The sequence below is a fragment of the Pelobates fuscus genome, chromosome 2, assembly GCF_036172605.1.
Source record: "Pelobates fuscus isolate aPelFus1 chromosome 2, aPelFus1.pri, whole genome shotgun sequence".
NCBI lineage: Eukaryota > Metazoa > Chordata > Amphibia > Anura > Pelobatidae > Pelobates > Pelobates fuscus.
The window spans coordinates 35,802,717-35,830,536 of record NC_086318.1 but is presented as its reverse complement, the minus strand read 5'-3'; the positions used below and the strand labels follow the sequence as shown (position 1 = coordinate 35,830,536).

The 27,820-nt window shown below is 40.4% G+C and overlaps 1 protein-coding gene across 1 annotated transcript; it reads left to right on the top strand.

Annotated features, from left to right (window-relative positions):
* Positions 1 to 9,953: 9,953 nt before the first annotated feature.
* LOC134586128 (cytochrome P450 2K1-like) lies at positions 9,954 to 27,410 on the top strand. Its single transcript, XM_063441638.1, has 3 exons — positions 9,954 to 10,110; positions 23,772 to 23,913; positions 27,229 to 27,410. The coding sequence occupies exons 1-3, from the start codon at positions 10,051 to 10,053 to the stop codon at positions 27,408 to 27,410; spliced, it is 384 nt and encodes a 127-aa protein (XP_063297708.1). The 5' UTR covers positions 9,954 to 10,050.
* Positions 27,411 to 27,820: the final 410 nt, after the last annotated feature.

Sequence of the window (27,820 nt, the reverse complement as noted above, 5' to 3'; positions counted from 1 at the left end):
CTGGGGGGAGTATCTGCAGTAACACAGAGTGTCTGGGGGGAGTATCTGCAGTAACACAGAGTGTCTGGGGGGAGTATCTGCAGTAACACAGAGTGTCTGGGGGGAGTATCTGCAGTAACACAGAGTGTCTGGAGGGAGTGTCTGCAGTAACACAGAGTGTCTGGAGGGAGTATATGCAGTAACACAGAGTGTCTGGGGGGAGTATCTGCAGTAATACAGAGTGTCTGGGGGGAGTATCTGCAGTAATACAGAGTGTCTGGGGGGAGTATCTGCTTGTAACATTTATATGCACTGAAAAAAAATAAAAAAATAATAATAATAAATTGAAAAAAAATGAATGCAGCTTCCGAATGAATCTTAAATGGATGCTGTCCAGGAGGTGGGAGGGTCTGGAAGGGAGGGTCTGCTGCTGATTGGCTGGAATGTGTCTGCTGAATGTGAGGTACAGGGTCAAAGTTTACTCAATGATGACGAATACGGGGCGGACCGAACATCGCATATGTTCGCCCGCCGCTGCGAACGCGAACACGCTATGTTCGCCGGGAACTATTCGCCGGCGAACCTTCCGGGACATCACTAATACCAAAGGACAAAAGGGCCAGGAAAGCATATTGTGCATTTGTTTGAGGACTGCTTGTAGGATTGCATGTGTGTACAGTGAGCTGATTGTGGTGTTTTGTGTAAATAGTTTGTTTTCAGTTGTGTTGTGTTTGTGGTCTACTCTGTGTAGCTCAGGACTAGTGACCAGAAAGCAGCCACGGACTGCACAAATTCAATCTAGTGGGTCTCATTTTATATATAGTGGCAAAAAAGTATGTGAACTCTTTACAAATGACTGAATTTACATAGTTACATAGTTACATAGTTACACAGCTGAAAAGAGACTTGCGTCCATCAAGTTCAGCCTTCCTCACATATGCTTTTGCTGTTGATCCAAAAGAAGGCAAAAAACCCAGTCTGAAGCGCTTCCAATTTTGCAACAAACTAGTAAAAAATTCCTTCTTGACCCCAAAATAGCAGTCAGATGTCTCCTTGGATCAAGCAGCTATTAGCCCACTAATTAGAAATTGTATCCCTGTATGTTATGTTTTTGCAAGTATTTATCCAACTGCAATTTAAACATCTGTATAGACTCTGACAAAACCACCTCTTCCGGCAATTTGTGTATAAATTTGTTTTAAAATCTGGTTTAGGCTTATCTAAGATATGTTAACCAACAAACACAATCTGTTTGTACTAATTACACACAAATGAAAATGAATGTATTGTTCTTATGTGCATATTGAATAAATCATTCAAATAGTCACAACATAGGTTGGGAAAATTATGTGAAACCTTAGGCTAATGACTTCAACAAATGCTAATTAGAGTTGGAAATTGGCAAACCTAGCCAGTTAATGAAAGGAGATTGGGGGTGTGAATTAAAGCTACTTTGACTTACAAAAACACTCAAACATTAAAAGCATCTGTTGATGTAAACTGTAAACATCAGCATAAATTGTTTGTGATGGCACAATATATAAAATATTACTAATTTGAAAGTGTTGCCAAAAGGCACTGTATATTCAATAAATTTGCATGAAAAACAAAGTGCAATTCAATACTATTTCAATCACAATTAAGTATTTCAAACTAAAGTGTTCAATAATTACATAGATCATATAAATCCATTTAGCATATATGTAAAAGAAAACAATATATATAGTGTAACACTATATATACATGTAAAATATCACTAACACAAGTGGAGCAGGCAAGACTGCTCAGGCTGTAGGTGGTTCTCTCCACCACTGTAATGGGTGGTTCTAGTAGATGCCACAGATGACAGCAGCATCTTCCAAAATTCTATATTTGCCAACATATTAAAACAGTTTCAAGTGCAGTTAAAAACAAGGAAAACATTGATTCTAAGTCAGAGGTGGAGCAATGATGTAGCAGGCATAGCTGTGTCCTCATGGAACGTGGCTGAGGGGGTGATGGAGGGAGCTGACGGAGTGCAGAGAGGACTGCACGGGCTGCTTGGTGTGCTATGCAGTTTCCAAGGAAACCATGAAATAGGCCACATTGACTGCCAGAGGTATGCCACATTGCCAGCTCTATCACAACCGAGTGTGAAGCAAGGAGCAACGGAGGGAGCACGACCTGAGAACGCCTAAGCTACTGGTCGACAGGGAGAACCCCCAGGAGCATATAACAGCAAGCTATACTAGATCATAACTGGAGTTTAAAAGCTAAGTGCCAAATTATATGTGAATATCTTTAATTTGCAAGAATAATAGAACTCAGGGAGCAATATATGTTTTAAAACCTGCCTGATTCTGCTTGCAGTGCTGTGTTGATTGTCTAATCTACTAAACTATGCTCTGGAAGGTGGGTTAGCGTCTCCTCTGTTTTTTTTTTATTTGTTTGGATTTTTCATTTATGTATTTAATTTACGTATTTATTTATTCTCTCTTTATGTTTGTTTTTCACACCTTCTCCTACTATTCCACTAACTTCAGGGATATGTAGATGTAAGAGATAATAGGAAAGACACAATATATCTGTTTACTAAAGCAAAGAGGATTAGAAAGGGTTAAAAGAAGGAAGGAAAGATTCAACAAATGAGAGGAATAATACCAAAGACACCATCATACTAAAGCATTTATAATCTTTAGAGAGAGATTAAATAAATTAAGAAACAAAATGGCCACAAAAAGACACAAAATGGCAAACAAGTGAAAAAAGAAAAAAAAAACTAAAAATAAACCAGAAAAATGGCCCTCTTTTTTTCTCACCATAACCCCCCCTCAAATCTGGAGGAATCTCTCCTCTCAAATATTCCACTAGAGGGAGATATCAACAAAGGAAAATTTGAGGAAAGTAAAGAGTTAAGAGAAGAAAGAAATGACTATTATCATCTACTCGGACATCTAGATGCACAATTTGGGAAACTGAAAGAAAAAATCCAAGCCAACACTCTGGAGATTAAGAAAGAGCTGATGACTCTTACTCCACGATTGCAAAACATTGAAGAAGAATTAGACCTGATGGAACATAGGGTAAGGGCCCACAAAGATGAACACCTGGCACTGGAAAGGAAAATGGCTGATACGAAGAACAAATTGATAGACTTAGAAGACAGGTCAAGACAAAGCAACTAAAAAATGAGAGTAATATCAGAACAAATAAATACAAAAAACCTGTAGCCATAAATAGAAGACTTTCTCAAACATCTGGCGGTGGAATGGGGAAATACCACAGAGTGAATAAACCTAAAGGTGTCCCAGACCAACGTCCAAGAGATGTATTGATATTCCAGGATCTGCCATGGCCAACTAGATAAAAGAGGAAAACCTTTTCTGATGGCAGATCAATTTTGAGAGATAATAATATTGAATACCGATGGGGGTCCTTACAAAAATTAAACCAAGCAGAAGACCTAAAAAGCTGGCTAACCATAAATAAAATTGAATGTGGCTCCAATGACCAGTTAATAAAACAGCGAGGTTCCAACTAATTAAAATAAATTGGCAGTAGCGATATTCAATTTTCCTAATTGGAGAGGATGGAAGAGAGGAATCTATGAAAATAAGAAATTCTACAGATAATTCTGTGTGTATGTATGCATTATGTATAAATATGTGCACACCTTCATCTTTCTTTTTCTATTTTTTTTTTCCAAGTTATTTATTTTGTTTGTGTGGCTAGGGCACATTGGGATAACGGGTAAACAAAACTAGACAACGTACTAAGAGAAACTAGAAACTAAGGAAAATAAAACCAGATAATATGGTTAATGTTAAAATGTAGATCATGTTTAGGAGTGGATTAAGCACTTACTCAACCCAATAAGCAAAGCATTAAGTGAATTGTAACAATCCATACACATAGTTCCTCAACAATTAAGAGTGAAATGTAGACTTGTGCAGTTCGTTTCATTCCGAATGTAAATTCGGCCAAATTTCGTGAAATTTGGACATTCGGATGCTAACGAATGTTCGAATTCCCGAATTTCTGAGGTGCTGAAGTTCGAATCTCAGAAGTGCCGAGCCGAACCGAAGTGCGGAATTTCCGAAGTGTTGAATTGCTGAAGTGCCGAAGTGCTTCGGATTTCTGAAAATTATCACAACAAGAGAGAGAGAGAAAGTTACGTGAATGATGACAGGAATCTTAACCAATAAGCTCATTCCTGGCACTGGGAGCCCTATAGATGTGTAAGTAGTTGTGGTGGTGGTCCATGAACTGGGAGCCCTATAGAAGTGTAAGTGGTTGTGGTGGTTAGGGTTAGGGTTTTGGGGTTAGGGCTAGGGAGCCCTACAGATGTGCAAGTGGTTGTGGTGGTAAAGTGCTTCGGATTTCTGATAAGTGGCAAAACAAGAGAGGGATGCTTATGAATGTCCAAATTGCTGAATTCTCGAATTGCCGAAGTTACGAATTTCGGAAGTGCCGAACCGAACTGCCGAAGTCCCGAATTACCAAAGTAAAATTTGTACATTCGGATGCTCATGAATGTCTGAATTGCAGAATTTCCAAAGTGCTGAAGAATAGTGCTGAAGAATAATGTTGAAGAGAGAAAATAACTAATCTCTTCTGTTTAGAAAATAAAAATGAAGGCACACCGGACTTTACAGTCTGGTGTGCATATAAATGTTTAATTAGATATCACATGAAAAAAATGGCAGCCACTGCAAATAAAAAAGAAGCACCTGCCCTCTCCAAACTATATAGAATAATAAGTGATTATCAGAACAAATAAATACAAAAAACCTGTAGCCATAAATAGAAGACTTTCTCAAACATCTGGAGGTGGAATGGGGAAATACCACAGAGTGAATAAACCTAAAGGTGTCCCAGACCAATGTCCAAGAGATGTATTGATATTCCAGGATCTGCCATGGCCAACTAGATAAAAGAGGAAAACCTTTTCTGATGGCACATCAATTTTGAGAGATAATAATATTGAATACCGATGGGGGTCCTTACAAAAATTAAACCAAGCAGAAGACCTAAAAAGCTGGCTAACCATAAATAAAATTGAATGTGGCTCCAATGACCAGTTAATAAAACAGCGAGGTTCCAACTAATTAAAATAAATTGGCAGTAGCGATATTCAATTTTCCTAATTGGAGAGGATGGAAGAGAGGAATCTATGAAAATAAGAAATTCTACAGATAATTATGTGTGTATGTATGCATTATGTATAAATATGTGCACACTCCCAAACATCATCACAGAAATGCAATTTTACGGAAAAATTTCATTTTTTCAAGCTAACCTCGCAAAATGTGACCTGATGCCAATCTATCTTCCTGACTCCATTTGTCAAAAAATCAAGTCCAACTTTGCATTCCAATGGACTACGACTTCCATTAAATATCTGGGAATACACATACCACACAAATTGAACTCTATATACTCAGTGAACTTCCCACCTCTAATTGATTCAATAACTAAAGACCTATCCAGATGGCACAAACCTTGCTTTGGGTTATTTTGTCGTGTAAACATTATTAAAATGAATATCCTTCCTCGTATCCTTTACCTATTACAAACAATCCCGCTACTAATCCCATCAAAATTTTTCTCTACCATCAAGTCTTTATTTTTGAAATTTATATGGGCACACAAATCTCCACGCCTAGCCTACCAGACGCTGATTAAAACTCGAGAACAGGGAGGATTAAATCTACCAGATTTATACAATTTCTACAAAGCGACCCATCTACAAAGGCTTCATGAATGGTCGAATACTTCTAGCAAGCTCCAATGGGTAGAGTTGGAAAATAGCTTCTCAGAAGTTCCGCTCCACATACTCCCTTGGATTCAAATCGACAATCAACTTATGAGAAAACTCAACAGACATCCGACGATCTCGACTTCCTTACATATTTGGCTCAAACTGAGATCCCAAACAGAAGTAGCTCCATACCCGTCACCAATATACCCTTTAACATCAAATCCCTACTTACTTGAAGGTACTCATGGGAAACAATGGGGTCTACAATACGAAGGCCCTTTCCTGAAACTATGCGAAGCAACGAAAAAGAACAAACTAAAACCCATAAAAGAACTTACTGGCACAGACGAACATTCTGGGATTCAGTGTTTTTTCTATGAACAAATGAAACACTTCATAGACTCTAATCTGCTCTTACCGAAGGGTACAAGATCTCCTACCAAATTCGAATGTCTTTGCATCGAGCACCCGCCAAAACTCAAAACCCTCTCAGCTATGAACTCAATCATTAAAGAAGCACAATCACAAAATCTTCCCGCTTTCACACAAAGATGGACAGAGGAACTCAAAATTACCCTTAATAATACACAATGGAAACAGGCCTTTACATTCATCCACAAATCATCGACCTCTACGCACGCACAAGAATGCAACTACAAAAAACTGACCCGTTGGCACAACTCGCCAGTTAACCTACACACATATTATCATAACTCCCTTGACCTATGCTGGAGATGCAATGCCCCAGGAGCCCACCACTCCCACATATGGTGGCAATGTCCAATAATATACAAATACTGGGAAAGAATCCACAAGATCATTATACTTATATTCCAAAAAACCTTCCAATGCACACCTGAACATTATATCTTTCTTCTCCAACCGAAAGAATTTACTAAACTAGATCACGCACTATTCTGCCATCTAGCAATGGCGGCATCGCAGCTCCTCCCTAAATATTGGAAACAAATTCAACCCCCTTCGATTCGGGAGTGGGTGTTAAGAGTCGAAGATATCAAATTGATGGAAAAAATCACATCAGCTAAACTAGGCAGACTCTCTAAATTTCACTCTATCTGGAATCATTGGAATACATATAACACCCTTAAACCTCAGGTAACCGAATAAATAGTTACAAACATACTAAAGAACTACTCCTAACTTACTAATAACTGATGATATAAACCATTAACATAAAATACATGCCGAACTACTTGCACTATTTTATATAAGTCATAACTACTCCTAAATTTTCTTGATCTTCCGATTTCTATTTATACACACATAAACTATGTTGATATAAAGATGTACAGTGACAATGTTTTTCATATTTACACTATTAACTATTAACTTGTGTTATTTAGGATGATATTTACCATACACAGGTTGTTGTTAACCTAAAGTCCCGTTCCAAGATTCTCTGGATTGATAATTAGACGAACTGCTAGCTTGGAATTTTCAACCATCCTAAGCTCAATGAGACAATTACTTTACTGCTTTATTAATGTTTAATCGTCACTGTTAACTTTCATATTTTATCATAAAACCTTCAATACTTACTCTCTAACATTATGTATAAGTATTATGCAAAAAGTACTTTGAAATTGTATATTCTTCATAACATCCATTATAATGTTTTTCTTGGAACATGTTAAAATAAGCGTATAATTTTCTGTTATTTCGCTATATCTGAATGTAAACTTGTTATGTATAAAATACAAAACAATAAAAACATTGAAATAAAAAAAAAAAATATGTGCACACCTTCATCTTTCTTTTTCTATTTTTTTTTCCAAGTTATTTATTTTGTTTGTGTGGCTAGGGCACATTGGGATAACGGGTAAACAAAACTAGACAACGTACTAAGAGAAACTAGAAACTAAGGAAAATAAAACCAGATAATATGGTTAATGTTAAAATGTAGATCATGTTTAGGAGTGGATTAAGCACTTACTCAACCCAATAAGCAAAGCATTAAGTGAATTGTAACAATCCATACACATAGTTCCTCAACAATTAAGAGTGAAATGTAGACTTGTGCAGTTCGTTTCATTCCGAATGTAAATTCGGCCAAATTTCGTGAAATTTGGACATTCGGATGCTAACGAATGTTCGAATTCCCGAATTTCTGAGGTGCTGAAGTTCGAATCTCAGAAGTGCCGAGCCGAACCGAAGTGCGGAATTTCCGAAGTGTTGAATTGCTGAAGTGCCGAAGTGCTTCGGATTTCTGAAAATTATCACAACAAGAGAGAGAGAGAAAGTTACGTGAATGATGACAGGAATCTTAACCAATAAGCTCATTCCTGGCACTGGGAGCCCTATAGATGTGTAAGTAGTTGTGGTGGTGGTCCAGGAACTGGGAGCCCTATAGAAGTGTAAGTGGTTGTGGTGGTTGGGGTTAGGGTTTTGGGGTTAGGGCTAGGGAGCCCTACAGATGTGCAAGTGGTTGTGGTGGTAAAGTGCTTCGGATTTCTGATAAGTGGCAAAACAAGAGAGGGATGCTTATGAATGTCCAAATTGCTGAATTCTCGAATTGCCGAAGTTACGAATTTCGGAAGTGCCGAACCGAACTGCCGAAGTCCCGAATTACCAAAGTAAAATTTGTACATTCGGATGCTCATGAATGTCTGAATTGCAGAATTTCCAAAGTGCTGAAGAATAGTGCTGAAGAATAATGTTGAAGAGAGAAAATAACTAATCTCTTCTGTTTAGAAAATAAAAATGAAGGCACACCGGACTTTACAGTCTGGTGTGCATATAAATGTTTAATTAGATATCACATGAAAAAAATGGCAGCCACTGCAAATAAAAAAGAAGCACCTGCCCTCTCCAAACTATATAGAATAATAAGTGATTATCAGAACAAATAAATACAAAAAACCTGTAGCCATAAATAGAAGACTTTCTCAAACATCTGGAGGTGGAATGGGGAAATACCACAGAGTGAATAAACCTAAAGGTGTCCCAGACCAACGTCCAAGAGATGTATTGATATTCCAGGATCTGCCATGGCCAACTAGATAAAAGAGGAAAACCTTTTCTGATGGCACATCAATTTTGAGAGATAATAATATTGAATACCGATGGGGGTCCTTACAAAAATTAAACCAAGCAGAAGACCTAAAAAGCTGGCTAACCATAAATAAAAATGAATGTGGCTCCAATGACCAGTTAATAAAACAGCGAGGTTCCAACTAATTAAAATAAATTGGCAGTAGCGATATTCAATTTTCCTAAGTGGAGAGGATGGAAGAGAGGAATCTATGAAAATAAGAAATTCTACAGATAATTATGTGTGTATGTATGCATTATGTATAAATATGTGCACACCTTCATCTTTCTTTTTCTATTTTTTTTTCCAAGTTATTTATTTTGTTTGTGTGGCTAGGGCACATTGGGATAACGGGTAAACAAAACTAGACAACGTACTAAGAGAAACTAGAAACTAAGGAAAATAAAACCAGATAATATGGTTAATGTTAAAATGTAGATCATGTTTAGGAGTGGATTAAGCACTTACTCAACCCAATAAGCAAAGTAGCAATAAGCAATAAGCAATAGTAATTTATCTCTATATCCTAGCATTAAAATGCCTTCATTGTCATTCGGATACTGAGATTTTTTCCACTTGACAAAAGGGGAGGTTTTCTAAGGGCTCTAAGCATATCTTGGACACGGTTATATTGTATCCTCTCTACAGTTCTTTTCAATAAAGTTACAGTGTATCACTGTTTAGGCTAGGATACATATTTATCTAGTGTTACTATGCTTTCCCTATAAAATACCTTTCTTACTCCTTTTTGGCACTTACCCAAGGTATATATATTTTTTGTACAACTAGTGTTCTTTTTCAAATACCAGTTGGATTGGGAGTTTCCCCTTATCTTTGTTTAAAGGGGAACTATCCAATCTACAGATTTCTCTGCAAATCATGTGTTAATTGGTGTACACCTTTTTTTTGCTTTATATTGTGTGCTTTAGCATTATCATGTTACAGTGCTGCTTATTAAAGGTTAATACGTGGTTAGGGGCTCACAAAAATAGCTCAATTTAAGTCTAATTAGAGATTGTGCCTTTTAGCTGAAAGCAGCAAGGTGAATTGATAGCGTAAATAGTTTACATTTATTAAACAATGTGGAAATCATTATAGATTTAAAATGTATTGTAAATTGCCATTAACAATTATCTGTAATCTTACTGCCTGCAGAAAAAGTCCAAGATGAGATTTCACAGGTGATAGGATCCACACAACCAAGATATGACCACCGTTTGCAAATGCCATATACCAATGCGGTTATACATGAAATCCAAAGATTTGCCAATATTTGCCTATGAATTTGCCCCAATATACTACTAAAGATGTGAACTTTAAAGGATATTTTATTCCAAAAGTATGTTTTCTCTATATATATAACTACATGTTTTGTATTAGTGTTTGTAGAAATGAATGGGGTTATTCTCTAAAGGGAAAATTCAAAGTGAATTTCATATTTGAGGCCAGAGTAGCTAAACACTGAAAACATAGCTGACTCACAGAATGTTTCCAGTTCAGCTACTTTTGACCTTACATTTTATATTCTCTTTGAATTCTCACTTTGGTAAATTACCCTGTTGGACTTTGTTTCATTATACTAAGTGTGTCCTCTAATATGGATAATTTTCCATGGCATCATTACAAAATGTTCCCTAGAAACGTACAGTTGATGTATTATTAATTCCAAGTATAAAATAAAGTTTAATTTTAATTTGTTTCACAAAATTAACTTGGTAGTGAAAAGGCACCAGTAACTTTGGTTTTTGATTTCTAAAAGAACCTAGAAAGATTAGATTAGGGTGAATACTCATATCCTAAATTGAAGATATTGGGGTGTTCATCTACATCTTCCAGAGTCATTTACTAAAGTGTGAATTCAAAGTATTTTTTACATTTTACAATAAAAATGGCAGAACTGAAAATATAGCGGACTAAGATTTTTTACAGTTTGGTCACTGAAAGCTAAAAATTGAAATTCACTGTCAATTCACTTTAAATTAGTAATAATTTCTACTTTGGTTAATAATAATGTAAATTTCTCATCTCACCTAAATTATCTTTACTTTTAAAACTGAGCAATGTATATATGATGCTGTTTAACCCCTTAAGACCACAGGGTGTTCTATGCCGTCCCTATTTTGATGGCTCTAAACGCTGCAGGGCGGCATAGAATGCCCTGCAATCTTATGTACTTACCCGGTCGCCGGCGATCCCAAGCCAGCGATCGTGGTATGGGGACTCACCTGGGAGACCAGGAAGTCCTCCTCCATCCTCTTAAGCCCCCCCTGGGCCATGTGATCGTGAGGTCCTTGCAAGGACCTCACGATCACATGGACGGCATAGCCTTCCAAGGCATTGCCAGCAGTGGGGAGTGCCTTTAATGACAGGTACTCCCCCTGCTGGATGAAAATTTTTTTAAAGATGTTAAAACAGTGTAAAATTAAATAATATATACTTAGATCATATATATAGATATATATTTAATAGATATATGATCTAAGTATATATACACACATATACACACATATACACACATACAAATACACTAAGTGTATTTTAATATTAATATATACATAATTATAAATATATATATATATATATATATATATATATATATATATATATATATTCAAAAATCTCTGGCACTCTTCCCCCACAAAACTTCAAATAAATCTCCGACCAAGGTGCCTCTCCGTGCAAATATGTAATCCAAAAAAATGAGAGCACTCACTGGTTTTCAATAAATCTTGTGTATTAAATATAAAGCATATAAATCAACGTTTCGACCGTCAAACGGTCTTTATCAAGATCTTGATAAAGACCGTTTGACGGTCGAAACGTTGATTTATATGCTTTATATTTAATACACAAGACTTTTTTGAAAACCAGTGAGTGCTCTAATTTTTTTGGATTATATATATAAATAAATATAAAAATACAAGTACAATGATATATACAAGTACAATGATATTGATTAAATATATATATAATTTTCATTATATATATATATATATATATTTATATATAATAAAAAATAAATATGTAAATACGTTAAAAAATTAATTTTTAAAAATAAAAAATAAATAAAATATATATATACATGTGTAATTTCGTTCTAACTGTATTGATATCAAAATACAGATAGAACGAAATAATATATCTATATACATAAATATATATGTATATATCACTATATATATACCTATATATAAAGAAAAATAATTAAAAAAAATTATATATATATATATATATATATACATATATATATATATATATATATATATATATACACACTAATTCTACATATATATTTATGTAATAATTTTACATAATTAGGTCATTTTATTAATTACAATTTGCAGAACCTGCCTGACAACCCAGGATGAAAGTTCAAGAAATTTTATTTGCTAGCACTATTTTTAACCCTGTAACTTTCCAAGACACCATAAAACCTGTACATGTGGGGTACTGTTTTACTAGAAAGACTTCGCTGAACACAAATATTAGTGTTTCAAAACAGTAAAATGTATTACAACGACAATATCGTCAGTGACAGTGACTTTTTTTGCATTTTTCACACACAAATGGCACTTACACTGACGATATAATTGTTGTGATACGTTTTACTGTTTTGAAACAGTAATATTTGTGTTCAGCTAAGTCTTCCGAGTAAAACAGTTACCCCTCATGTACAGGTTTTATGGTGTTTTCAAAAGTTACAGAGTCAAATATAAGGTTTGCGTTTCAGTTTTGTCACATTAAAATTCACCAGGTTGGTTATGTTGCCTTTGAGACCGTACGGTAGCCCAGGAATTAAAATTACCCCCATGATGGCATACCATTTGCAATAGTAGACAACCCAGGGTATTGCAAATGGGGTATGTTCAGTCTTATTTAGTAGCCACCTAGTCACAAACACTGGCCAAAATTGGCATTTAAATTAGTTTTTTGCATTTTCAAATATTAACACTAACTTTGGCCAGTATTTGTGACCAAGTGGCTACTAAAAAAGACTGGACATACCCCATTTGCAATACCTTGGGTTGTCTACATGTGCAAATGGTATGCCATCATGGGGGCAATTCTTATTCCTGGGCTACCATATGGTCTCAAAGGCAACGTAACCAATCTGGGGAATTTCAGTGTGAAAAAAACTGAAAAATGTAACACGCTATATTTGACCCTGTAACTTCCCAAAACACCATAAAACCTGTACATATGGGGTACTGTTTTACACGTGAGACATTGCTGAATACAAATATGTGTATTTTATTGCAGTAAAAGTAAACAGTATTTTGACATTCACAGTTAATATGTCACGTAGAACTAAGAAAATTATTTTGTTTCATATTAAATAGTGATGTACCGAACTGTCCGCCTGCGAACAGTTCCCGGCGAACTTAGCGTGTTCGCGTTCGCCGCGGCGGGCGGACACATGCGCAGTTCGATCCGCCCCCTATTCGTCATCATTGGGCAAACTTTGACCCTGTGCCTCTCGGTCAGCAGACACATTCCAGCCAATCAGCAGCACTCCCTCCCTTCCACACCCTCCAACCTCCCTCCCAGCATCCATTTTCGATTCATCCTGAAGCTGCATGCTTAGTGAGAGGAGGGAAAGTTTAGCTGCTGCTGATTAGATAGGGAAATTGATAGCTAGGCTAGGGTATTCAGTGTCCACTACAATCCTGAAGGACTCATCTGATCTCTGCTGTAAGGACAGCACCCCAAAAAGCCCTTTTTAGGGCTATAACTTCAGGCTGCTTTTTTTTTTTTTTCCTGTGTAATGTAATTGCAGGTGCCTGCCTGCCAGCTTCTGTGTGAGGTTCACATTGGATACTGTGCCTACTTGCCCAGTGCCACCACTCATATCTGTTTTAACAATAGGTTAAGCTTTAGATTTAAAATAAAAAAATTTTTTTCACTGTAATAGAAGAGCAGTTGCCTGCCTGCCAGCTTCTGTGTCAGGTTGGATGCCTTGCCCATTTGCACAGTCAGTGCCACCACTCATATCTGTTTTAACAATAGGTTAAGCTTTAGATTTAAAAGAAATATTTTTTTTTTCACTGTAATAGAAGAGCAGTTGCCTGCCTGCCAGCTTCTGTGTCAGGTTGGATGCCTTGCCCATTTGCACAGTCAGTGCCACCACTCATATCTGTTTTAACAATAGGTTAAGCTTTAGATTTAAAAGAAATAATTTGTTTTCACTGTAATAGAAGAGCAGTTGCCTGCCTGCCAGCTTCTGTGTCAGGTTGGATGCCTTGCCCATTTGCACAGTCAGTGCCACCACTCATATCTGTTTTAACAATAGGTTAAGCTTTAGATTTAAAATAAATATTTTTTTTTTAACTGTAATAGAAAAGCAGTTGCCTGCCTGCCAGCTTCTGTGTCAGGTTGGATGCCTTGCCCATTTGCACAGTCAGTGCCACCACTCATATCTGTTTTAACAATAGGTTAAGCTTTAGATTTAAAAGAAATATTTTTTTTCACTGTAATAGAAGAGCAGTTGCCTGCCTGCCAGCTTCTGTGTCAGGTTGGATGCCTTGCCCATTTGCACAGTCAGTGCCACCACTCATATCTGTTTTAACAATAGGTTAAGCTTTAGATTTAAAAGAAATAATTTGTTTTCACTGTAATAGAAGAGCAGTTGCCTGCCTGCCAGCTTCTGTGTCAGGTTGGATGCCTTGCCCATTTGCACAGTCAGTGCCACCACTCATATCTGTTTTTACAATAGGTTAAGCTTTAGATTTAAAAGAAATCATTTTTTTTCAATGTAATAGAAGAGCAGTTAGTTGTCTGCAAGCGTCTGGGTGTCAGGCCTACTTCAGCGTGTGCTCTGCAGACCTGTGCCAGCGTGCTTTGACAGTTGCCAATCATATCTGGTGTCTCTTTAGCGTGCTTTTACAAAGAAAAAAGGTTTCCAGTGTAAGCTAATAGCAGCCAGTCAGTGTCCTTCAAGCGGCTCTGTCAGGCCTTCCTTCAGCGTGTGCCCTGCACAACCCTGCCAGCGTAATTTGACAGTTGCCACTCATATCTGGTGTCTCTATAGCGTGCTTTTACAAAGAAAAAAGGTTTCCAGTGTAAGCTAATAGCAGCCAGTCAGTGCCTTTCAAGCGGCTCTGTCAGGCCTTCCTTCAGCGTGTGCCCTGCACAACACTGCCAGCGTGCTTTGACAGTTGCCAATCATATCTGGTGTCTCTTTAGCGTGCTTTTACAAAGAAAAAAGGTTTCCAGTGTAAGCTAATAGCAGCCAGTCAGTGTCCTTCAAGCGGCTCTGTCAGGCCTTCCTTCAGCGTGTGCCCTGCACAACCCTGCCAGCGTACTTTGACAGTTGCCACTCATATCTGGTGTCTCTATAGCGTGCTTTTACAACCAAAATTTTGTTTCCAATGTAATAGAAGAGCAGTTGCCTGCCTGCCAGCTTCTGTGTCAGGTTGGATGCCTTGCCCATTTGCACAGTCAGTGCCACCACTCATATCTGTTTTTACAATAGGTTAAGCTTTAGATTTAAAAGAAATTATTTGTTTTCACTGTAATAGAAGAGCAGTTAGTTGTCTGCAAGCGTCTGGGTGTCAGGCCTACTTCAGCGTGTGCTCTGCAGACCTGTGCCAGCATGCTTTGACAGTTGCCAATCATATTTGGTGTCTCTTTAGCGTGCTTTTACAAAGAAAAAAGGTTTCTAGTGTAAGCTAATAGCAGCCAGTCAGTGTCCTTCAAGCGGCTCTGTCAGTCCTTCCTTCAGCGTGTGCTCTCCAGAACTGTTCCAGTGCACATTGCCAATCATATCTGGTGTCTCTATAGCGAGCTTTTAAAAAAAAAAAAAAAATTTTTTCACTGTTATAGATTGAATAGCAGTTACTTGTCTTCAAACGAGTGTGTCAGGCCTACAGTGTGTGCTCTGCAGAACTGTTCAAGTGCACATTGCCAATCATATCTGGTGTCTCTATAGCGTGCTTTTACAAAGAAAAAAGGTTTCTAGTGTAAGCTAATAGCAGCCAGTCAGTGTCCTTCAAGCGGCTCTGTCTGTCCTTCCTTCAGCGTGTGCTCTCCAGAACTGTTCCAGTGCACATTGCCAATCATATCTGGTGTCTCTATAGCGTGCTTTTAAAAACAATTTTTTTTTTTCACTGTTATAGATTGAATAGCAGTTACTTGTCTTCAAGCGGGTGTGTCAGGCCTACAGTGTGTGCTCTGCAGAACTGTTCCAGTGCACATTGCCAATCATATCTGGTGTCTCTATAGCGTGCTTTTACAAAGAAAAAAGGTTTCTAGTGTAATCTGGTGTCTCTATAGCGTGCTTTTAAAACCAAAATTAGTTTTTCACTGTTATAGATTGAATAGCAGTTACTTGTCTTCAACCGGGTGTGTCAGGCCTACAGTGTGTGCTCTGCCGAACTGTTACAGTTCACATTGCCAATCATATCTGGTGTCTCTATAGCGTGCTTTTACAAACAACATTTTTTTTCACTGTTATAGATTGAATAGCAGTTACTTGTCTTCAAGCGGGTGTGTCAGGCCTACAGTGTGTGCTCTGCAGAACTGTTACAGTTCACATTGCCAATCATATCTGGTCTCACAGTAGCTTGCACGCATAGTACCACTAATCCCCAAAAAAATGACAGGCAGAGGCAGGCCACCCCGCAGGGGCCGTCGTGGTCGTGGTGCTGTGATTCCCTTTTGCCCTAGAATAATGCCCAGTTTTCAGAAGCCACGTACCCTGAACTTGAAAAGTTCTGAGGACATAGTTGACTGGCTAACACAGGACACCCAATCTTGTACAGCCTCCGCTCGGAACCTTGACGCACCATCCTCCTCCAGCTTAGCTTCAGGCACCTCTCAAGATACCACTCACCCGCCAGCTGCCACCACCAAAAATAGCACCACAGCCACTTTACTTGGTATGTCAGAGGAGTTATTCACACACCCGTTTGAAGAAATGAGTGATGCGCAACCATTATTGCTAGAGGATGTAGATAACAGGGATATGTCTCAGGCAGGCAGCATTAAACACATGGAGGTACGGTGTGATGATGATGATGTTGTACCCGCTGCTGCTTCCTTTTCTGAGTTGTCAGATACAAGCGAAGTGGTTGATGATGACGATGCGTCCATGGATGTCACGTGGGGGCCTGCTCGGCAAGAAGAAGAACAGGGCGAAAGTTCAGATGGGGAGACAGAGAGGAGGAGGAGACGAGTTGGAAGCAGGGGGGGTCGTCGCAAGGAGCTAGTGGCACAGTCAGACAGCATGCTTTGGCACCCGGGGTCAGCCCGACAGCACGCCAATCAACGCATGCTGTGTCCACCACCAGAATGCCGTCATTGCAGAGCTCAGCAGTGTGGCATTTTTTTGTGTGTCTGCCTCGGACAAAAGCGATGCCATTTGCAACCTGTGCCAAAGGAAACTGAGTCGTGGGAGGTCCAACACCCACCTAGGTACAACTGCTTTGCGTAGGCACATGATCTCACATCACAAACGCCTATGGGATAAACACATGAGTACAAGCAGCACGCCTACTCTAAGCCGCCATCCTCCTCCTGGTCTAGCATCTTCAGCCACGTCAACCACTGCTGTCCTTCTTGCCCCCTCTCAACCATCCGCCACTCCGTCTCCCGCCTTGAGCAGTTCCCGCTCATCTGCCCACAGTCATGTGTCTGTCATGGACATGTTTGAGCGTAAGAAGCCAATGTCACCAAGTCACCCCCTTGCCCAACGTCTGACAGCTGGCTTGTCCGAACTATTAGCCCGCCAGCTTTTACCATACAATCTGGTTGAGGCGTTCAAAAAATTTGTAGCTATTGGGACACCGCAGTGGAAGGTACCCGGCCGGAATTTCTTTTCACAAAAGGCAATCCCCAACTTGTACTCGATTGTGCAAAAGGAAGTCATGGCATGTCTGGCACACAGTGTTGGGGCAAGGGTCCATCTGACCACTGATACCTGGTCTGCAAAGCATGGTCAGGGCAGGTATATCACCTACACTACGCATTGGGTAAACCTGCTGACGGCTGACAATCAAGGAATGCGTGGCATTGCAGAGGAGCTGGTGACACCGCCACGAATTGCAGGCAGTCCTGCTGCCACCTCCTCTACTCCTCCTACTCCGTCCTCTTCCATAACCTCCTCGGCTGAGTCCTCTTGTGCTGCTGCGTCTTGCTCCACTTCAACGGCACCCCCCCCCCAGCTCCCCAGGTACTATTCCACATCCCGGATACGGCAGTGTCACGCCGTCTTGGGTTTGACTTGCTTGAAAGCAGAGAGTCACACCGGACAAGCACTCCTGTCCGCCCTGAACACACAGGTGGAAAAGTGGCTGACTCCGCAGCAACTAGATATCGGCAAAGTGGTGTGTGACAACGGAAAAAATTTGATAGTGGCATTGAAGTTGGGCACATGTGCCGTGCATGGCACATGTGTGTAATCTGATCGTACAACGCTTTGTGCATAAGTACACAGGCTTACAGGACGTCCTGAAGCAGGCCAGGAAGGTGTGTGGCCATTTCAGGCGTTCCTACACGGCCATGGCTCACTTTGCCGATATCCAGCGGCGAAACAACATGCCAGTGAGGCGCTTGATTTGCGACAGCCCTACACGTTGGAATTCAACACTCCTAATGTTCGACCGCCTGCTCCAACAAGAAAAAGCTGTTAATGAATATTTGTATGACCGGGGTGCTAGGACAGCCTCTGGGGAGCTGGGAATTTTTTTGCCACGTTACTGGACGCTCATGCGCAATGCCTGTAGGCTCATGCGTCCTTTTGAGGAGGTGACAAACCTAGTCAGTCACAAAGAAGGCACCATCAGCGACATCATACCATTTGTTTTCTTCATGGAGCGTACCCTGCGAAGAGTGCTGGATCAGGCTGTAGATGAGTGTGAAGAGGAAGAGGAAGAGTTGTGGTCACCATCACCACCAGAAACAGCCTTATCAGCATCGCTTGCTGGACCTGCGGCAACGCTGGAAGAGGATTGTGAGGAAGAGGAGTCAGAGGAGGATTGTAGCTTTGAGGAGGAGGAGCAAGACCAAACACAACAGGCATCCCAGGGTGCTCGTTGTCACCTATCTGGTACCCGTGGTGTTGTACGTGGCTGGGGGGAAGAACATACCTTCAATGACATCAGTGAGGAGGAGGAGGAACGGGAAATGAGTAGCTCGGCATCCAACCTTGTGCAAATGGGGTCTTTCATGCTGTCCTGCCTGTTGAGGGACCCTCGTATAAAAAGGCTGAAGGAGAACGACCTGTACTGGGTGTCCACGCTACTAGACCCCCGGTATAAGCAGAAAGTGGCGGAAATGTTGCCGAATTACAACAAGTCTGAAAGGATGCAGCATTTGCAAAATAAATTAAAAAGTATGCTTTACACAGCACAACGGGAATCTAACAGGGGGAGAGGTGGAAGTCATCCTCCTCCTCCTCCTCCCACGACCACGCCGGCAAGGACAGGACGCTTTAAAGACGTGTTGTTGATGGAGCATCGTCACAGCCCTTCGGGATCCACCCTCAGAGAGCGACTCGACGGACAGGTAGCAGACTACCTCGCCTTAACTGCAGATATCGACACTCTGAGGAGCGATGAACCCCTTGACTACTGGGTGTGCAGGCTTGACCTGTGGCCTGAGCTATCCCAATTTGCGATAGAACTTCTGGCCTGCCCAGCTTCAAGTGTCCTGTCAGAAAGGACCTTCAGTGCAGCAGGAGGTATTGTCACTGAGAAGAGAAGTCGCCTAGGTCAAAAAAGTCTAGATTACCTCACCTTTATTAAGATGAATGAGGGATGGATCCCGAAGGGACTGACACTGGGCGATACATTCGATTAAAAAAGGCCTGAAGAGATGAGCTGCCTTGGGCTAAAAATGGTCCACACGCTGCTGTATTTTAGCTCTGAATGACGTTTGACTTGCGTGACTTATCCGCCACCAACTAGGGTTCAAGCCGCCATGTTTTAGGGCACTTTCTGCCTGTGAAACAAACATCAATTTTTCTGGCCGCTGCGACAGCAGTGGCTGCAACAATACCAAATTTTTCAGGCATGTGTACATGCCTAATTTTTAGGCCCACTGGTGCAGCACTGTGGCTTCAAAAACCAAACCAAAAAAAAATCCTCCAAGATGGCACCAATATACCAGTGGTCTAAGAATCTTCCCACCTTGGCCTAAAAAGGGGAGGTGATTCAACAATTAAAAATCTCTGCCATTTACACGTCCACTGATAGGAGACGCGGAAGGTATTAAACTGATATGAACAATACTAAACCCACACTCCTATCTGGTGGCACATTAGCTTGCCCGCGCAGTGCCCCAAATTTCAAGTAAGAGGACCGACCAAGCATCTTCTTCCATCTCCCTGTTACATAAATCAATGCCATATCCATAGAAATTGTAGAGAATATCCAGGATAGTTTTACAGGGCCAAATCATGTCGCCTGTTGAAAGAGGTGACCTTGCTCGGGTCCCAGGTGTGCGGTTCCTAAAATGGCTGCCATATACACGTCCACTGATAGGAGACGCGGAAGGTATTAAACTGATATGAACAATACTCCACTCCTATCAGTAGGTCCGTCCCATTGTGATTTATGCCCCCCACCCACCGCGCAGGGATGGGGGCCGGGGGGGAGGAAAGTAGGCCCCCCCATTGTGAATTATGGCCCCCACCCACCGCGCAGGGGTGGGGGCCGAGGGGGGGAGGACAGTAGGTCCCCTCATTGTGATTTATGGCCCCCACCCACCGCGCAGGGGTTGGGGAGGACAGTAGCTCCCCCCAGTGTGTATCATGGGCTTTGAGGACAGGTGTCAATCCATACCTGCCAAGTGACCCTATGTAGGGGTAACAGTCCCTATTCTGCTCTGTGTCAGTGTGTATCATGGTCTCTGTGGACGGGGAACAGTCTCTATTCTGCTCTGTGTCAGTGTGTTTCATGGTCTCTGTGGACGGGGAACAGTCTCTATTCTGTTCTGTGTCAGTGTGTATCATGGACTCTGTGGACAGGGAACAGTCTCTATTCTGCTCTGTGTCAGTGTGTATCAGGGGCTTTGAGGACAGGTGTCAATCCATACCTGCCAAGTGACCCTATGTAGGGGGAACAGTCCCTATTCTGCTCTGTGTCAGTGTGTATCATGGTCTCTGTGGACGGGGAACAGTCTCTATTCTGCTCTGTGTCAGTGTGTATCATGGTCTCTGTGGATGGGGAACAGTCTCTATTCTGCTCTGTGTCAGTGTGTATCAGGGGTTTTTAGGACAGGTGTCAATCCATATCTGCCAAGTGACCCTATGTAGGGGGAACAGTCCCTATTCTGCTCTGTGTCAGTGTGTATCAGGGGCTTTGAGGACAGGTGTCAATCCATACCTGCCAAGTGACCCTACGTAGGGGGACAGTCCCTATTCTGCTCTGTGTCAGTGTGTATCATGGTCTCTGTGGACGGTGAACAGTCTCTATTCTGCTCTGTGTCAGTGTGTATCATGGTCTCTGTGGATGGGGAACAGTCTCTATTCTGCTCTGTGTCAGTGTGTATCAGGGGTTTTTAGGACAGGTGTCAATCCATATCTGCCAAGTGACCCTATGTAGGGGGAACAGTCCCTATTCTGCTCTGTGTCAGTGTGTATCAGGGGTTTTGAGGACAGGTGTCAATCCATATCTGCCAAGTGACCCTATGTAGGAGGAACAGTCCCTATTCTGCTATGTGTCAGTGTGTATCAGGGGTTTTGAGGACAGGTGTCAATCCATATCTGCCAAGTGACCCTATGTAGGGGGAACAGTCCCTATTCTGCTCTGTGTCAGTGTGTATCAGGGGTTTTGAGGACCGGTGTCAATCCATACCTGCCAAGTGACCCTATGTAGGGGTAACAGTCCCTATTCTGCTCTGTGTCAGTGTGTATCATGGTCTCTGTGGACGGGGAACAGTCTCTATTCTGCTCTGTGTCAGTGTGTATCATGGTCTCTGTGGACGGGGAACAGTCTCTATTCTGCTCTGTGTCAGTGTGTATCATGGACTCTGTGGACAGGGAACAGTCTCTATTCTGCTCTGTGTCAGTGTGTATCATGGTCTCTGTTGACGGGGAACAGTCTCTATTCTGCTCTGTGTCAGTGTATATCATGGACTCTGTGGACAGGGAACAGTCTCTATTCTGCTCTGTGTCAGTGTGTATCAGGGGCTTTGAGGACAGGTGTCAATCCATACCTGCCAAGTGACCCTATGTAGGGGGAACAGTCCCTATTCTGCTCTTTGTCAGTGTGTATCATGGTCTCTGTGGACGGGAACAGTCTCTATTGTGCTCTGTGTCAGTGTGTATCATGGTCTCTGTGGACAGGTGTCAATCCATACCTGCCAAGTGACCCTATGTAGGGGGGACAGTCTCTATTCTGCTCTGTGTCAGTGTGTATCATGGTCTCTGTGGACGGGGAACAGTCTCTATTCTGCTCTGTGTCAGTGTGTATCAGGGGTTTTGAGGACAGGTGTCAATCCATATCTGCCAAGTGACCCTATGTAGGAGGAACAGTCCCTATTCTGCTCTGTGTCAGTGTGTATCAGGGGTTTTGAGGACAGGTGTCAATCCATATCTGCCAAGTGACCCTATGTAGGGGGAACAGTCCCTATTCTGCTTTGTGTCAGTGTGTATCAGGGGTTTTGAGGACAGGTGTCAATCCATATCTGCCAAGTGACCCTATGTAGGGGGAACAGTCTCTATTCTGCTCTGTGTCAGTGTGTATCAGGGATCATTAGGATAGGTGTCATTCCATATCTGCCAAGTGACCCTATGTAGGGGGAACAGTCCCTATTCTGCTCTGTGTCAGTGTGTATCAGGGATTTGACTATCTTTATTCAGATTCAAAAATTACAATTTTAGGAAAAATTTAACAAACATTTACAAGAACATGTTATGCACATAATAGAAACAACGTGAACCTCTTTAAAGCCACAAACTTAAGACAAAAAATACGTACACACAATGTGTAAGGGTTTGAAAGAATATTCTGAATCCTTACATGTTTACTTTATCGTTTGTTTGATTTTTGTGAACCATATATAAACTACAAGCAGCGTGAAAACTATAAAAACTCAAGTGGCCATGCTGATCAAATTAAATAGTATGCTTTACCCAGCGTATAAGGGTGATGTCACAGCACAACGGGAATCTAACAGGGGAAGAGGTGAAAGTCATCTTCCCCCTCCCACGACCCCGCCATATGTGCCAAGTGACCCTATGTAGGGGTAACAGTCTCTATTCTGCTCTGTGTCAGTGTGTATCATGGTATCTGAGGACGGGGAACAGTCTCTATTCTGCTCTGTGTCAGTGTGTATCAGGGGCTTTGAGGACAGGTGTCAATGTTAGGTGATTTCTGCCCTTTATGGATTAAAAGCAGACTCTGCATCAACTATGTAATTTTCCATGGGAGTTTTGCCATGGATCCCCCTCCGGCATTCCACAGTCCAGGTGTTAGTCCCCTTGAAACAACTTTTCCATCACTTTTGTGGCCAGAAAGAGTCCCTGTTGGTTTTAAAATTCGCCTGCCCATTGAAGTCAATGGCGGTTTGCCCGGTTCGCCGGTTCGCGAACATTTGCAGAAGTTCCCGTTCGCCGTTCGCGAACCAAAAATTTTGTGTTTGAGACATCACTATTAGTTAATCTATGAAGTGGCCTATTTTATTTAGCAAGAACTGCTTTCTTTTTTGCTTTAGATTTCTATACAGGATTTGATTTAGACTGTCTGAATGTGATGTGACATGAAGTCATGCTTCGGGTTCGCGACAACACTAATATTAAATTATGTTCCATACCTAAATATTTGATGTTAAATGAAAGCCCTGTTTCCCCTGAATAAAATGATATATAGTAAGTGTGGGTGCATTTAATATGAAAGAAGTGAATTACGGTTGGACAGACATATAGCGCAAATGCCAGGTTTTGTTTACGTTTTGTTTTGATCACAACTTGTACATTTGGCTGCGGTCTTAAGGGGTTAAGTACTAAAAATGATGCCAACTACTTCTACATAACATTAATATTGACATTACATTCTCTAGGGAATTACTATTGTCCCATTACTGTACTCAGTTCTTCGTGATAAAACTCAGTTTGCCGAACCAGAAAAGTTTAATCCAAATTATTTTCTGGATGCACATGGGAACTTTGTAAAAAAGGACGCTTTTATGCCATTTTCTGCAGGTATGTAAAAGCCTTGTGAAGTTATTTATTAAGGATGACAGTTTCTAATAATCAAACCTTAACCACGTATAGCATTCTGACAATTACGTAATGCTTATTTTATTTGTTATTCTCAAAAGTTTTTATTTTGTGGATCTGCAATGAACAGTCAACCATTTTGAAAATTGTAGTTTAAAACTGTTATTTATTATTGTTTTTTAATCTCAATTTCAGACTACATTTGTGTCAGTTGTTTTTTTTTTCTTTTTGGGGACAGAAAAAAATTAAGACTTCAATTAGTAAGCACTATTATTATTCTTTACAGGTATTTTAGACATAGTGGCCCCTCCTCTCACTACTATCAGTAATCAGGGGGAAATTTAGGAGTGGGTAGTTGCTAGGGAAACAGAGACCGCTGAGAGGTTGATATATTAGAGGGACGGTGAGGTTGAGGTAGCTCAGTTGGTAAATTCCCTGACTGTTCAAAAAATGGAAAGGAGAGTGGACTACTGGCAGCCCCTAGCATGTTGGGTGGGGGCATAAGGAAGGACTGTCCCCCCACAAACTTTCTAAATTTTAGGGGTTTTTTTTGCATTCTTTGTGATGAGTGTCTTACAAGAACTGACCAGTCAGCATGTTATGTAACAATAATATTACCAAGGTTTTTTTTTTCAACTCAATAGCAGTTAAATGCAGGGCCAGATTAACATAGGGGCTGATGGAGCTGCAGCTCCAGGTCCAGGCCCGTTGAATAGGCCTCCAGAATTTAGATGCAAAATATATTTATTGTATAAAATTATTTTAAAAATATTTAAAAAAAAGTATAGGCACTAATGGGCACTATGGGGGTGGAACCCAAAGCAGACAATAGTATATATAGCAAAATTGGAGTTCCACTTACCCCTATATTTTTGCAGCCCAGAGTGTCAAAAATACACATAAAATAACAAATATAAATATGCAGAAGATTGAAGCAGACGCGTTTCGGCTAACAGCCTTCCTCCAGTGCTTGTCTTCATGTTCTGTTGGGTCTTCTTTTATAAGTCCTATCTGTCCCGTTCACCTGGATTCAATTTCGTACCGGCGTCGCGTCACTTCCGGTTTAGCGGGTGATGTCACTTCCGGTTTTTCGGCCGGCTGGAACGCACGCTGAAACGCGGCGTTCAGGATGTTGGTTGCTCTTAATTATTATGATTGAGTCCCCATAGCAACCTTAACCTCCATATTTGCAGGATATCATAACGAAATAAGAAAAATAAAGATTAAAAATATAATCTATAAATGGCCTACACAATGCAAGTATTATATTAACTAACATCAATCTCTTTGTGTTTAAAATTAAAATAGAGCAATGTATTCTTAGAAGAACTATTTAATTACATACATTAAACAATGCAATGTGTAACCACAGAAACTTCACATTTAGATAGCAATTAGACAGAAAGCAAGTATAGCCTTCTAAACCTGGTAATTCAAATAAAATAAATTCTAAAAAATATGTATGGATTCTATAAAAAATGTATAAACTCAAAATCTAAATTCAATCCCTTCGGGGATAGGGTATTAACATCGAAAATCCACTTGCCCTCTATCTTCGCTAGCTCTTTGACATTATTATCACCCCTCCAATTCTTACATTTCTTGAAGATGACAGTGTATGACAGTAAAGAAGGATCACCGCCATGTTTCTCAGTGAAGTGTGCTGATACACTATGTTTCATATACCCCCTCTGGATATTGCCCACATGTTCCGCAACCCTGGTTTTAAATGCTCTGGTAGTCATCCCAATGTAAAATAATTTTATACAATAAATATATTTTGCATCTAAATTCTGGAGTCGCATCTATCTGGATCACCTGGATCGTTAGCCAGTATTGGCACGCCTGAGCCTGTTTTACAGAGCCTGGCACGGCTCTGGAGAATGTGAGTGAGAGTCACACACTTATCTATTACACATTTTTTATTATACAGTTTGCACTATGTTGTTGTCTTTTATTTTTTCTCTATTTTAGTTTATACCCAAGTCCAGTTCCACGCTGTTTGCATTACAGTCCAGTCCCATATTGGTCCTATATTGGTAATATTACAAATGTCTCAGTGTCCCCATGTCTCCCAGTGTCTCCAAATCTCTGTGTCCCCATGTCTGTGTCCACAAGTGCCCCCATGTCTCCCAGTGTTCCCAAGTGTCTCAGTGCCCCCATGTCTCTCAGTGTCCCCATGTCTCATGGTGTCCCCATGTCTACTCATTGTCCCCTAGTATCCTAGTGACACGGAACACACTGAGACATGGGGACACTGGGAGAAATGGGGACACAGACACTGGGAGACTAGGGGACTGGGCAACATGGGGACATTGACACTGTGATACATATGACACTGATGCCAGACTGGCCTTCCAACAATTCTTTGGACAGACATACCCCCTTTTTGGGCATGTTTGCCCCTTTTGGCAGTTCTGGTCACATGATTCGCATCAGTGGTCTTTTACCCTTCCTGCATCACTGGACACTGCTGTTAGGGGGTATGGATTTACTTGAAAGATGAAAACATAAATTAGAGAGAGATTAGCATAGAGTATGTGTTTTCTTATAGCTGCATCCTTTGAGTTTCCCTCCAACACCAACTCCATCAGATACATGACACTTGAGAGGTATGACTGTTTTAGTGTTTTTGGTCGGTAAGATTCTGTCATTAGGCCCCATCATAATTGTCAGCACCAGGCCCACTGGGCTCTTAATCTGGCCCTAGTTAAATGTATTTATTTATCTGATTTGACTGTCTCTGGTCATAATCTAGTTGGAATATGGAATATGTTTGTTGTTTGGTATGAATGCGAACCTTATTTTCTATAGGATGTACATGTGTAAATGACTGATTTTAATCGAGACACTGAATGAATGTTTGCTGTTAGTGAATATGAGAACATCAGTCGAAATCTACCTGGAAAAATTCAGTGCTTATTGAATAATCCTCTCAATGTGGGCATAGATCCTGGGTGTTTGTTTTCTTTTTCATTGGATTTCACGGGTGACAGGTGTATTGCTTTTCTTTCTTTTAACCCCTTAAGGACAAATGACATGTGTGACATGTCATGTTTCCCTTTTATTCCAGAAGTTTGGTCCTTACTTAAGGGGTTAAAGCTGTTAGGTGTCATTTTGTGCTTTTTTGTTTTTCCCAATAAATTTGCCATTACTAGATCTTTTCACTATAAGATTAAAATGCAAGGGGTACAACAGGCTATATAAAAATCAGAATTAGCAACTTATGTTGTTGTATTTATATATTGTGCTTATCTTTTTGTTGTGTTTTTTTTTTTTTTTTTTTATGGATTGCAGGTCGCAGAGTTTGCGCCGGTGAAACTCCAGCAAGAATGGAGCACTTTTTGTTTTTTACAAGTCTTCTACAAAAATTTCACTTTTGTCTACCTTCTGGCGTTATTGATGTTGATCTCACCCCTGGAGTTGGAATTCTGACACCTCCTTTCCCATATAAGATGTGCGCAATACCAAGAGCTTAACTGCATACGCTGAAAACATAGTTAAAAAATTATTTTTTTGTTTTATAATGTGCATAAAGTGAGAAATAGGTGGTGAGGCTGCTCATTAACGGCAGGCACATATAGAAAAAAGCTAGCATGCTACACAAAAAAAAAAAGCTAAATGCACATAAAGCATAAAACAGTGATCCAGGACTCCCACTGTGATGGTTCTCCTCTTGATCTCCAGCTTTTTCCCCTTGATCTACAGCTTATACATTTTTAAAAATGGAAAAAAAATAAAGGTACTGCAATTGAATTTATTGCAATTGAAAGATGCTGTGTATATTTGATGTTACCTGTGTGTGTTCTCATAGATATGTACTTTTGAAATTTTAAATAGAACTGGAATCTATGTCATCAGCTCCCCTCTAAAATTAAAACCCAGTGTT